Raw genomic sequence first — 12,349 nt, forward strand, 5'->3', positions numbered from 1 at the left:
AGCAGAGGAAAAGAATATGTGGGCAGAAGTAGCAATGTTCACTCTAGACTTGGGTTGTGCCACTCACCCCACATCACTGGCCAGCTCACAGCATTCCAGCAATGAAAAGTTAACATTCAGGAACACAAGCTGCTAGAGAAGGGAGAGTATTAGAAAGAACAGGCAATGGAAGAAGACAAAAATGGGTACATGGAGATTAAAAGGTAAATTTTAAAAAGGCAATAAAAACAAAACACCACCCAGGTAAAAAAAGAATAAGACAAGGAATACAGGAGCACTATGAGAGAGTGAGTGAGTGTTGAATGAGGGTGTGACTGAGGAAGCAAACACTGGAGGGCAAAATTCATCAGGCATTCTGCACACAAAATTAGCGGTCCAAGCAAAGGTTCCCAATTAGTAATAGCACCTGCCTGCCCTTGGTTAGGTTTTGCCAAGTTGTGACACCTTCAAGCAAAGTCCTGGGGTACATTTTCCAATGTTAATTCACCAGCCAATTATCATTATTTTTGTTCTTATTTATTTATTTATTTATTTATTACATTTTTATACCGCCCAATAGCCGAAGCTGTCTTCTTCTCCCCTTCTTGTTTAAATTTCTACATAGCTTCGTATTGCACCCTCATGGCAGGCAACTGTGAGGCAACACAAAAACTAAATCTAAATTCCATTCACTTTCTACTTCGTTTTAGTTACTATGATGCTGAAACAAAATGGACTAACTTGGTTGTAGTTCTGTATTAACGAAAACAAAATGCATGTCCCTAGTAGCTAACGCGTAGCCTCAAGATCAACCTACTCCAACCTGGTGCCCTCCAGATGTGTTGGGCTACAACTTCCAGAATACCACAGTCAGCATGGTGGGCTGTGGAATGTTGGGAGTTGTAGTCCAACACTTCTAGAGTGCACCAAGTGGGGGAAGCTTGCTCTACATTGTTGTGCAATGACTTACACATCAATCCCAAACAGTGCTAGTAATATCTGAGGGCAGTTCCAGAAGTCAGAGGTCTGGCGAATTCCAGAAAGATGTTATAAGCATACCTTTCAGAATAACCTCATGGGGCAGCAGAACACCATGTGTACAAAAGGGGAGTGGGAATGATTTCTGATACATCAATTTGGATGGCTTTAAAAGGAGGTTAGACAAATTCCTGGAGGAGAAGGCTATCAATAGCTACTAGTCCTGGTGTCTACATGCTACCTCCAGTATTAGAAGCAGTATGCCTATGTACCCCAGTTGCTGGGGAACCTGGGCAGGATGCTGCTGCTGCATTCATGGCCTACTTGAGGGTTTCCTGTGGGCAGCTAGATGGCCACTGTGTGAACAAAATGCTGGACTAGATGGACCCTTGGTCTAATCCAGCATAGTTCTTTTGTTCTTTCTTTCTTTCTTTCTTTCTTTCTTTCTTTATTTATTTATTTATTTATTAAAACATTTGTATCCTGCCCTATATCACTAGGATCTCAGGGCAGCATACAGATAAAATTATACAAACAACATAAAACAAAAAATATATATACACAGCTAAAAACAAATAAAATCATTAATCAAGCTAAAACCAGTATAGCATTTAAAAGCAGTAAAAACAAATTAAAACAGTTAAAACAATTTGCAAGTTTAGTGAATTTAGCCATCAAAGGCCTTGTTAAAAAAGCCATGCCTTTACTTGGAGCCAAAATAAAGCCAGCACTGGCACCTGTTGGGCCTCCAAGGGGAGGACATTCCACAGTTGGGGTGCCACAACAGAGAAAGCCCTCTCCCATGTCCCACCATAGTATTGGTGGGATGCAGAGAAGGGCTCCTCCAACAGATTTCAAGTCTAGGGCAGGCATATACAGGGAGATGTGCTCCCTCAAGTATTGGGGTCCGAAGCCATTTAGGGCTTTAAATGTCATTACCAACACCTTGAATTCCAACTGGAAGTGTATAGGCAGCCAGTGCAATTCCTTTAAGACTGGTGTTATATGGTCTTTGTGGGATGTACTGGTCAGCAGTCTAGCTGCTGCATTTTGTACTAGCTGCAACTTCCAAGTTATCGTCAATGGCAGCCCCACGTAGAGTGCATTGCAGTAGTCTAATTGGGAAGTCACTAGCACATGTACTACTGCGGCTAGGTTATCCCTGTCCAGGAAAGGCCGTAGCTGGCAGATCAGCCAAAGCTGACCCAAGTACTCCAGGCCACAGAGTCCATCTGGGCCTCCAGTGACAAGGATGGATCTAGGAGTACTCCCAAGCTATGCACCTACCCCATCCAGAACAGCTTGCTTACCCAATTCCCAGACTCAGGAATCACCAGTACACAGAGTTTCCATCTTATCAGGATTCAGCTTCAGTTTATTGGCCCTCATCTAGCCCATTACAGCCTGCAGGCACTGGTCCAGCACCTTCACTGCCCCAGCTGACTCCGATGACAAGAAGAAGTAGAGCTGAGTTTGGGTTTCAATCCCACCTGCGTGGGATTGAAACCCAAGTATGTCGTGAAGACCCATGGACTTGCCAGGTGTGCTGTCTCCCTGGAGCACAGATTAGAGATGTGACTGAAGGGTTACCGAAGCTCATAAAGTCCACAGACACATACCCCTTTCTTCTCATCCATGTGGGAACAAATGATGTCGCCAAGCAGAGCTACGAAGAAATCATTTCAGACTTTGAAGCTCTGGGAAGGAAACTGAAGAACTTTGGGGCCCATGTAGTTTTCTCATCCATCCTCCCGGTTCTTGGAAGAGGATTAGAAAGGGAAAGAAAAATATTCTGGATGAACGACTGGCTACGAAGGTGGTGCCGACGTGAGAGTTTTGGATTCTGGGACCACAGGCTATGCTACTTGGAATATGGACTGCTGGCAAGGGATGGGTTGCACCTCACAAGGGCTGGAAAGAATGTGTTCGGCCACAGCATGAAGAACTTCATCAGGAGGGCTTTAAACTGAATCTTACGGGGGCGGGAGACGTAAACCTCGAGGCAACAATGGATGAAGGCCAAGGCACCACAGTACAGAGAACAGCTCCAATAGTGCCCCAAAATAGTGTCCGCAACAATGTAGGAACAAAGCCAGACTATAAAACACATGGTCTTCGATGTCTATATACTAATGCCCAGAGCATGGGAAACAAACAGAACGAAGTTGAACTCTTATTACATGAAGGCAAATATGACTTGATAGGTATAACTGAAACTTGGTGGGATGACTCCCATGACTGGAATATAGCAATTGAAGGATATAACTTGTTCAAAAAGAACAGAAGAAATAGAAAGGGAGGTGGAGTTGCACTATATGTTAAAAATACCTATCCCTGCACAGAAATACAGGCGGATCAGACTGGGAGCCCCATCGAGAGCATCTGGATTAAAATAAATGGGGCAAGGAATAAAAAGAACATGATAATCGGAGTCTACTACCGACCACCCAATTAAGGAGAAGACGAGGATGAAACTTTTGAGAAACAAATTGCCAGTGTTTCAAGGAAGTGTGATGTAGTAGTGATGGGGGACTTCAATTACCCTGATATCTGTTGGGAGACCAATACTGCCAAAAGCGGCCCTTCCAAGAAATTCCTGACATGTGTGGGTGATAACTTTCTCCTACAGAAAGTGGAGGAAGGAACTAGAGGATTGGCAATCCTTGACTTGATATTGACCAATAGGGATGACTTAGTGGATAAAGTGGCAGTTACAGGAACTCTGGGGGAAAGTGACCACATCATACTTGAATTCTTATGAAGGAGACAAAAGTTGAGTGTAGCCATACACATACTCTGTATTTTAGGAAAGCTGATTTTAATAAACTCAGAACTATGATAAGTAAGGTCCCATGGCAAATGAGCCTAATGAGAAAAGGAGTGCAGGATGGGTGGGAGTATTTAAAAAAGGAAATTTTAAAGGCACAGTTACAAACAATTCCAACAAGGAGAAAAGATAAAACACAACAGAGGAAACCAATGTGGCTCCACAAAAAGCTTAGAGATGACCTGAAAACAAAAAGGGATACATATAGGAAGTGGAAGGAAGGCCAGGCTACAAAAGAAGAGTACAGACAAGTGGCGCAGAAGTGCCGAAATGGCGTCAGGAAGGCTAAAGCTCAGAATGAGCTGAGATTAGCGAGGGATGGTAAAAGCAATAAAAAGGCTTTCCTCAGATATGTGAGTAGTAAAAGACAGAGGAAAGAAAGGGTGGTTCAACTGCTTAATGAGGATGGCAAATTGATAACAGATGACAAAGAAAAGGCTGAAGTGCTCAATTCCTGCTTTGCCTCAGTCTTCTCCCAAAAGCGGGTCTATGACCCGCCTAGAAAAAGTGAAGCAGAAGTTGAGGGGGCAGGATTACAGTTTGAGATTGATGAACAAATGGTCAAAGAACACCTAATTTCCTTGAATGAGTTCAAATCTCCAGGGCCCGATGAACTGCATCCTAGAGTAATGAAGGAGCTAGTGGAAGAACTCTCAGAACCTTTGTCTATTATCTTTGCAAAATCATGGAAGACGGGTGAGGTGCCGGATGACAGGAGGAGGGCTAACGTTGTCCCTATCTTCAAAAAGGGCAAAAAGGAGGAACCTGGGAACTACAGACCAGTCAGTCTGACATCCATCCCTGGGAAAATTCTGGAGCAGATTATAAAGAAGTCAATCTGTAAACACCTTGAAATCAATGCGGTGATCACTAGAAGCCAACATGGATTTGTCAAGAACAAGTCCTGTCAGACAAATTTTATCTCATTTTTTGATAAGGTAACCTCCCTTGTGGACCGTGAGAATGCTGTGGACGTCATATATCTTGACTTCAGCAAAGCTTTTGACAAAGTACCACATGACATTCTGATTAACCAACTAGCTAAAAGTGGGCTAGATGGAACAACTATTAGGTGGATTCACAGTTGGCTACAGAATCGGACTCAAAGAGTACTTATCAGTGGAACCTTCTCAAACTGGGGAGAGGCAACGAGTGGTGTACTGCAGGGCTGAGTGCTGGGCCCAGTGCTCTTCAACATTTTTATTAATGATTTGGACGAGGAGGTGCAGGGAACGCTTATCAAATTTGCAGATGACACCAAATTGGGTGGGATAGCTAATACCCTGGAAGACAGAAACAAACTTCAAAGTGATCTTGATAGGCTGGAGTGCTGGGCTGAAAACAACAGGATGAAATTTAATAGGGATAAATGCCAACTTCTACATTTAGGAAATAGAAACCAAAGGCACAGTTACAAGATGGGGGATACTTGGCTCAGCAATACTACAAATGAGAAAGATCTTGGAATTGTTGTAGATTGCAAGCTGAATAGGAGCCAACAGTGCACGATGGCTGCAAGAAAGGCCAATGGTATTTTGGGCTGCATTAATAGAAGTATAGCTTCCAAATCACGTGAGGTACTGGTTCCTCTCTATTCGGCCCTGGTTAGGCCTCATCTAGAGTATTGCGTCCAGTTCTGGGCTCCACAATTCAAGAAGGACGCAGACAAGCTGGAGCGTGTTCAGAAGAGGGCAACGAGGATGATCAGGGGTCTGGAAACAAAGCCCTATGAAGAGAGACTGAAAGAACTGGGCATGTTTAGCCTGGAGAAGAGAAGATTGAGGGGAGACATGATAGCACTCTTCAAATACTTAAAAGGTTGTCACACAGAGGAGGGCCAGGATCTCTTCTCGATCCTCCCAGAGTGCAGGACACAGAATAATGGGCTCAAGTTAAAGGAAGCCAGATTCCAGCTGGACATCAGGAAAAACTTCCTGACTGTTAGAGCAGTGCGACAATGGAATCAGTTACCTAGGGAGGTTGTGGGCTGTCCCACACTAGAGGCCTTCAAGAGGCAGCTGGACAAGCATCTGTCAGGGATGCTTTAGGGTGGATTCCTGCATTGAGCAGGGGGTTGGACTCGATGGCCTTGTAGGCCCCTTCCAGCTCTGCTATTCTATGATTCTATGATCAGCATACTGATGACACCCATCCCCAAATGACCTCACCCAGCAGCTTCATATAGATGTTGAACAGCATACAGGATAGAATAGACCCCTGTGGCACCGCACAGCTTAATAGCCATGGGGTGGAACAGGAATCCCTCAATACCACTCTCTGGAATCAGCCCTGCAAGTAGGAGTGGAACCACTGTAACACAGTGCCTCCTACTCCCATCTCACAGAGCCGATCCAGTAAGATACCATGATCAGTGGTATCAAAAGCTGCTGAGAGATCCAGGAAGATCAGCAGGGTAGCACTCCCCCTCTTTCACCCGGTCAGAGCAACCAAGGCTGTTTTAGTACCGTGTCCTTAAAGGTTGATGTACAGAAATCCTGATATTTATCTATAAATAGTGTACATTCATTGAAAAACAACCTGCTCTATAGTCTGAAGTAGGCTATTTCTTCAAATGATTATACACTCTCCCATACTGTAATTAAAGTAAATTGCATGAACCTCACAACAGAGAAATGGCCAAATGTGCTTGAAAGAAGGGTGTGCCTTGCAGAGAAGGCTGAAGACTCAGAGGCCCTGAAAGACCTGAGTGCAAGTGCAGGACCCACAGGACAAAAAGCACAGAAACAGGTAGCTTGAGAGGAACAGCTGTCTAATTACCATGGTTCCTGGTGACAAAGTACAATATTAATGCATTTAATTATATTTTTAATCCGCTCAATTATAAATATTCTCTGGGTGAATTACAAAAGCTAAAAAAAAAATACAAACCAAACCAAACAGTACAGGAATAAAATATGAAAAAGCAGTAAAAAATTAAAATGTGTGGGTTTTATTATACACTGGGACATGTATAATAATTAATAATGCTCATATAAAGATTGTGCTGTTTCTGTTATTATGTTGTTATACGATCTACTTTGATTCATCTAAATTGAAACATATGTGTAACATTGTAATGTTTTGGAATAATGGGAAAGGATACAGTTTTTAATTTAACTGAGTGAGAAGTCAAAATTCAAAAGTTACAACTAAGTATTTTAGAGCACGGGAATGGTCTAAACCTTGGTTGATTTATCGTTCCTCCAACTAGTTATGAATAAACTACTTTAAAAAAAAATCTATACTAGCTGAATGGCTCTGGACATGGCTTTATTGCATATAACCATAATCCTTTGTAAAAACATGGCTTTATTACATATAGCAGTCTTTCCCAACCTGGTGCCCTCCAAGCCATGGCCATGGATGAAAGGAATTGTTATTCAACGTATTTGGTCGGCATGAAGGGCTTACTACTGGGTACACACGGATATAATTGTGTTGTAATACTCAAACCTTAAAACTCGCTATGCAATCCTATGCATGTTTATTTGGAGTTTAAGTCCCATTATGTCTAATGGGCTTACTCCCTAGGGCAGATGGCTGGCAACTTGTAGCCCTCCAAATATTTTAGCCTACAACTCCCATGGTCTTTAACCATTGACCATCCTGGAGTCTTAAACCAAACATCCCCACTCCTGTCCTAGAAAATGGTTTAATGATTGCAGCCTAACGAATTGAGCGAGGCTTATTTCTGAGCAGAGACATGGCTGAGATCGCGGGGCTCCATCGGTTTCTGCATCCCGCAGAAACCCTGGGATGTCCCTGCAGCTGAATCCTAAGCATGGTTCTTTGGGAGAACGACCCACGCATTTCAAACGGGGCTTACTCTGAGAGCTTGCGGCCTGAGAGACTGCGCAGAACGGGCACCCGGGCGAGCTCGTCCGCCTGCCCGCCCGCATGCTCGCCTTGGCCAGCTTCCCGTTCCCACAACCACCCCCTCCGCACGCGAGGTGGCGCTTCGAGGGCCTGCCTGGCGCTTCGAGGCGGACGAGGGAAAGCGCCGCGCTTGCGCTCAGGAGGGCGCAGCGTGGGCGGAGAAGCGGCTCCAGAGGCTAAAGGTCCCCGGAGCGAGTAGCGGCAGCAGTCGCCGTCGTAGTAGTGGTGGAGGTGGAGGGGAGAGCCTTTGCTTTGTCGCCAAGATGCCGGCTGTGTCGAAAGGGGACGGGATGCGGGGCCTGGCCGTCTTCATCTCCGATATCAGGAACTGTACGTGTGGCAGCCCCGGGAGGAAGAGCCGCGGCCGGGCGGGTGGGACTCGTACGGCTGGTGGGGAGGGAAGAGGGAGATCTCGCCTTCCACTGGGTAGGGCGAGGGTGGTTAGTCATAGAAAGAAACGGAGTCTCTTTCGCGCGGGGAGGGGGGTTCTGGGGGCTGGTGTCTCTCTTTTCCGGGTGGGGCTCTGTTCCAGCTCCAATACCAAAATCCTGCTTCATTTATTTTTTTTATTATTATTTTTGCCTGCGAGGCGGCGGGAATGACTTGCGGTTCCTTTTCCAAGGAAACGGCTTCTTTGCTCCGGGTTGTCTATTGGGAGGGAGCGTTTGCAGAGCGCAGAAGGGTTATGTTTGCATGGAAATATAACGGGCTTGTGTGCGTGCGGGGAGGGGGGGGAGAGGTGTTATTCCTATTTGGGGTTTCGGGCTACTAGTAAAGATCCTTTCCCCTCCCTTACATGAGAATCTGTGTATTCCGCTTTGGAGGGGCTCAAAGAAGTCCCTGGACTGGGCTAAATCAGTCTGTCTTCGTGGCTGGCTGGCTTTAAATATATGAAACCTGGTTAGCTGCCAATTCAAATCCTGACAGCCTGACCTAATGAAATTAGTACAAATGACCCCAAATCTCTCTCCCTCTCTTCCTCCGTGTGTGTGTGTGTGTGTGTGTGTGTGTGTGTGTGTGTGTGTGTGTAAAAACTATGAGGGATGAGCAATGTAGGAAACACATTCATTACATCTAGTAGGGTGGTGGTATATATGTGTGATGAAAGCAAAAAGGTGGATGCTTTTAGGGAAGGAAGTGTTTCTCTCTTTCGACATTCTCTGTACAAACCAGGAAATTTAATCCAACACTGTAAGTGTGTTAGTGGTGTATTTTATGCCAGAAAGCATAAAGCAGTAAGGATAGGTAGGGGCAAATCCTTCCGGCTTCCTAGGTTCTAATGTTGACCATCTCAAAAAATAAAATAAAAAATAAAAATAAAAAAAATTGTGCAAAATGCCACCAGTGTAAGTCTCTAGAATCGCTTGCGTAAATAATTCTTGAGAAGAATTGGTGTGTTTAAATTGTATGTACTACATTGGCCTAATGAAATCTAAGCCATGTTAGAATAACTGAGTGTAGCTGTTTTGATCTCTACCCTTTCCCCAATGATTCAGTTTAATTCAGAAATTGGAGTGGCACAGGTTAATTGTATGTATATTTAGTAGACAAGTTAGTTAAATTGGGGCATTTTTTGTGTCTAGATAAGCCTGCAGTCATCTAAGGTTTTACAAATTCCCTGCTGCGTAGCTGGCAAAATACTCCTAATCTTCTTTTGGCAGCACGGCCACTGTCTTAAGGAGACCTTTTAAAACAAAGCTAGAGACATCTATCTAAAAAGCCATTAGTGAGCTGGCCAGCGTTAATCTTAAGAATTGTTTAAAGAATGCTAATAGCCATATTGGTAGTTATGCCAACACACATACTCCACGGATATTTCTAACCATGAGGAGTAAATTCCATCTTATCTATCTCCTGCACAAATCTGGCATGTGTAAATGTTCTTGTAGCTGGTGAGAGATTTCTGGCTTCATATACCTTAGAGCTGGGCTTTAGTAAAAAAGGATGAAAAGTGGTTTGCCTTCTAGGGTGCTTCCAGAGACAACAGCTCCTCTCTATCAACACATGTATTAATACAGGAAGCACAACAGGAAGTATCTCAAAGTAGCAAGATTTCTGGTGTAGGGGTTTGACACAATGATGGCTGGTTAGATGCTACCATTGCTGTGCCACCATACTGATGCTTGCATTCTACAAAGGCTATTTGTCATTAGGATGGGGATTGGTGTAGCTGATTTGTGAATGTTGGACACACTCAGGACCTGCCCTACCATTGGGTAGAGTGAAGCAACTGACTCAGGCAGCAAATGTTGTGGTGGAAGTGTAATGGCGAAGTGATGGAGGATAGAGCTGTGTATGCCATGTGACTTCCTCTGCATCCCCTAAGCTAGCTTGCTGCCCTCGGGTACAATGGAGGACATCACTGTTCCTTCACCAGTGTTCATGTATGATTCAGCTGCCAGTCTGGTAAGCTTTTGTCAGCGGAATGGGGAGGGCGCCATCTTGTCCTTTGCCTCAGGCAGCAAAATGTCTTGGGCTGGCCCTGGACACACTGAATCAACTTGCAAAAATACTATCAAAAATACTGGGGAAAATAACATGACAGTCACTGAGTACCATGGTGTTGTTGTTGTTGTTTGTGTGCCAGACTACAATAGAGAGCTGTTTTCTCAATACCCATTTGAAGAAGCTTGTACATTTTTACCCAGCGTGATATGGACAATTCTTGTTGTACTAACTTGGGAAAAAAAGTCCTAGTGATGTAATAGAATATACCTCTATGCAAATGTGGTTAGGGCTGTGGTGTTTAGGAAAAATCCTTGTGTGTGTGTGTGTTTGTTGAGAGAACTGTCTCTCATCTTGCATACTAACCTTGTAGTAAATATACTTCCACTAATCTCATAGTAGAAATATATTGGCTATTTAATGAATTATCAAAATGCTAATATTGCCCACACTAATTCCTTATAGATAGTGCTCTGAGAAAGATTAGTTGAAGGAAAATGTTTATAATCTTACAGTAAACCTAATCTTCTTGGATCCATGTCATGTGTGCTATAGTTTGACAGGCAAAGGGAAGAGGCAGTGTTGAGTCAGACCACTGGATCTGCATAAAATTTTGATTTTATGCAGATCCAGTGGTCTGATTCAATGCTGCCTCTTCCCTTTGCCTATCAAAATACAACACACAGGATGTGCATCCAAGAGGATTAGCTTCACTACGAGACTGTCTCACATCCCTAACACAAGAAAAAGAAAGAAAAAAGCCTAGGGGTTTATAGTAAACCCATCTATTAAGTGAAAGCTTTTAATTAGAAATGCATAGATCAGCTACTTAATGCTTAGAAAAACAAACAAAGATGCATACTCTTGTCAAATCTGTCATATTTCCATATTCATTGCTTTAAAATATACTTTTAATCACTTCTTAAGTGATGGACCACAACAAAAATCACATTGCATGTAAGAGTGTACAAAATTGTACGTGATAGAGGTGTACAAAATTATGCATGGTGTGGAGAATGTGAATAGGGAGACATTTTTCTCCCTCTTTCAAAATACTAGAACCCGGGGTCATCCCATGAAGCTGATTGGTGGGAGATCCAGGACAAATAAAAGGAAGGACTTCTTCACACAGCGCATAGTTAAATTATGGAGTTCACTTCCACAAGATGTGGTAATGGCAAGAAACCATTTGGATGGCTTTAAAAGGGGGGTGGATAAATTCCTGGAGGCAAAGGCTATCAATGGCTACTAGCCCTGATGGTTATATGCTTTCTCCAGTATTCGAGGCAGTAAGCCTGTGTGCACCAGTTGCTGGGGAACATGGGTGGGAGGGTGCTGTTGCACCATGTCCTGCCTTGTTGGTCCCTGTCCGATGGCTGGTTGGCCACTGTGTGAACAGAGTGCTGGACTAGATGGACTCTTGGTCTGATCCAGCATCAGGGCACTTCTTATGTTCTTATGAGTTGGGAGGTAGCACATTAAAATGACAACTTAAATCATACAGTGATTTGGGTGTTCCTTGAAACATTGTGGTGGGGTGAAAACCTTGAGAACCTGAAATTTTAAAAAATCATGAACATATCTTTATCCTGCTGAGCCCATGTTTCTCCTTTCTTTTACTACTGAATTAGTGAGAGGGTGCCTGAACAATCTCATGTTTCCATGCCTTTGTGGAACATATACCTAGTATCAGAGGTGGCCAACTTTTTTCTGTTCAGAGCCATGCCTCATGGATAATCTGATGAGGGCCACATGTTGGCAGTGGGCAGAAGCAGTGGCAAAATGGGTGGGCTACCCTTTTCCCTGCCACCTACTTTTCCTCTTTCCTTCTTTCTCTCCATTCAGTAGGCTGTCAGGAAAAGGACAGATGACTCTTTCCAGAGGTCTGAACTAATTTCACACAGAGGACTTTTGAAATTGGGTTGAGCACCACATGTGGCTGTTGGGCTGCAGGTTGCCCACCCCTTTCTAATATGCTATGTTGAGAGAGAAAAGAAACAATAAGTATGGAATGAAATGTCAATACTATGCTGAAGATTTATCCATAGTACTAAAGGAGTGTAATATACTGAAGCCTGTGATGACGCCCCAATCCATTGTAACAATGGGTTTCATGTAAAGCAGGGAAACAAATGTAGGTCTTAAAACTGAAAACTACTGTGGATCAAAGGTTTGCTTATATGTTGCAGAAGTTAGCTGAGCTGATTGAGCAACGAGAATGAGTTCTGCTATTGGGAAAGCAAA

At 43.7% G+C, this 12,349-nt stretch overlaps 1 protein-coding gene across 4 annotated transcripts in view; it reads left to right on the forward strand.

Moving 5' to 3' along the window:
* The first annotated feature begins 7,787 nt into the window (after nucleotides 1-7,787).
* The window catches only part of AP2A2 (adaptor related protein complex 2 subunit alpha 2), an 81,304-nt gene continuing 76,742 nt past the window's right edge, over nucleotides 7,788-12,349 (forward strand). For 3 of the 4 annotated variants that reach the window (XM_063117106.1, XM_063117107.1, XM_063117109.1), the window contains exon 1: nucleotides 7,789-7,990. In XM_063117106.1, coding sequence (XP_062973176.1) covers nucleotides 7,924-7,990 — 67 coding nt within the window. In that variant the 5' untranslated portion in view covers nucleotides 7,789-7,923. Of the gene's footprint in view, nucleotides 7,991-12,349 lie in introns of all 4 variants that reach the window. The other variant, XM_063117108.1, reaches the window with a different exon arrangement.

Source organism: Elgaria multicarinata, chromosome 2, assembly GCF_023053635.1.
Source record: "Elgaria multicarinata webbii isolate HBS135686 ecotype San Diego chromosome 2, rElgMul1.1.pri, whole genome shotgun sequence".
Taxonomy (NCBI): domain Eukaryota; kingdom Metazoa; phylum Chordata; class Lepidosauria; order Squamata; family Anguidae; genus Elgaria; species Elgaria multicarinata.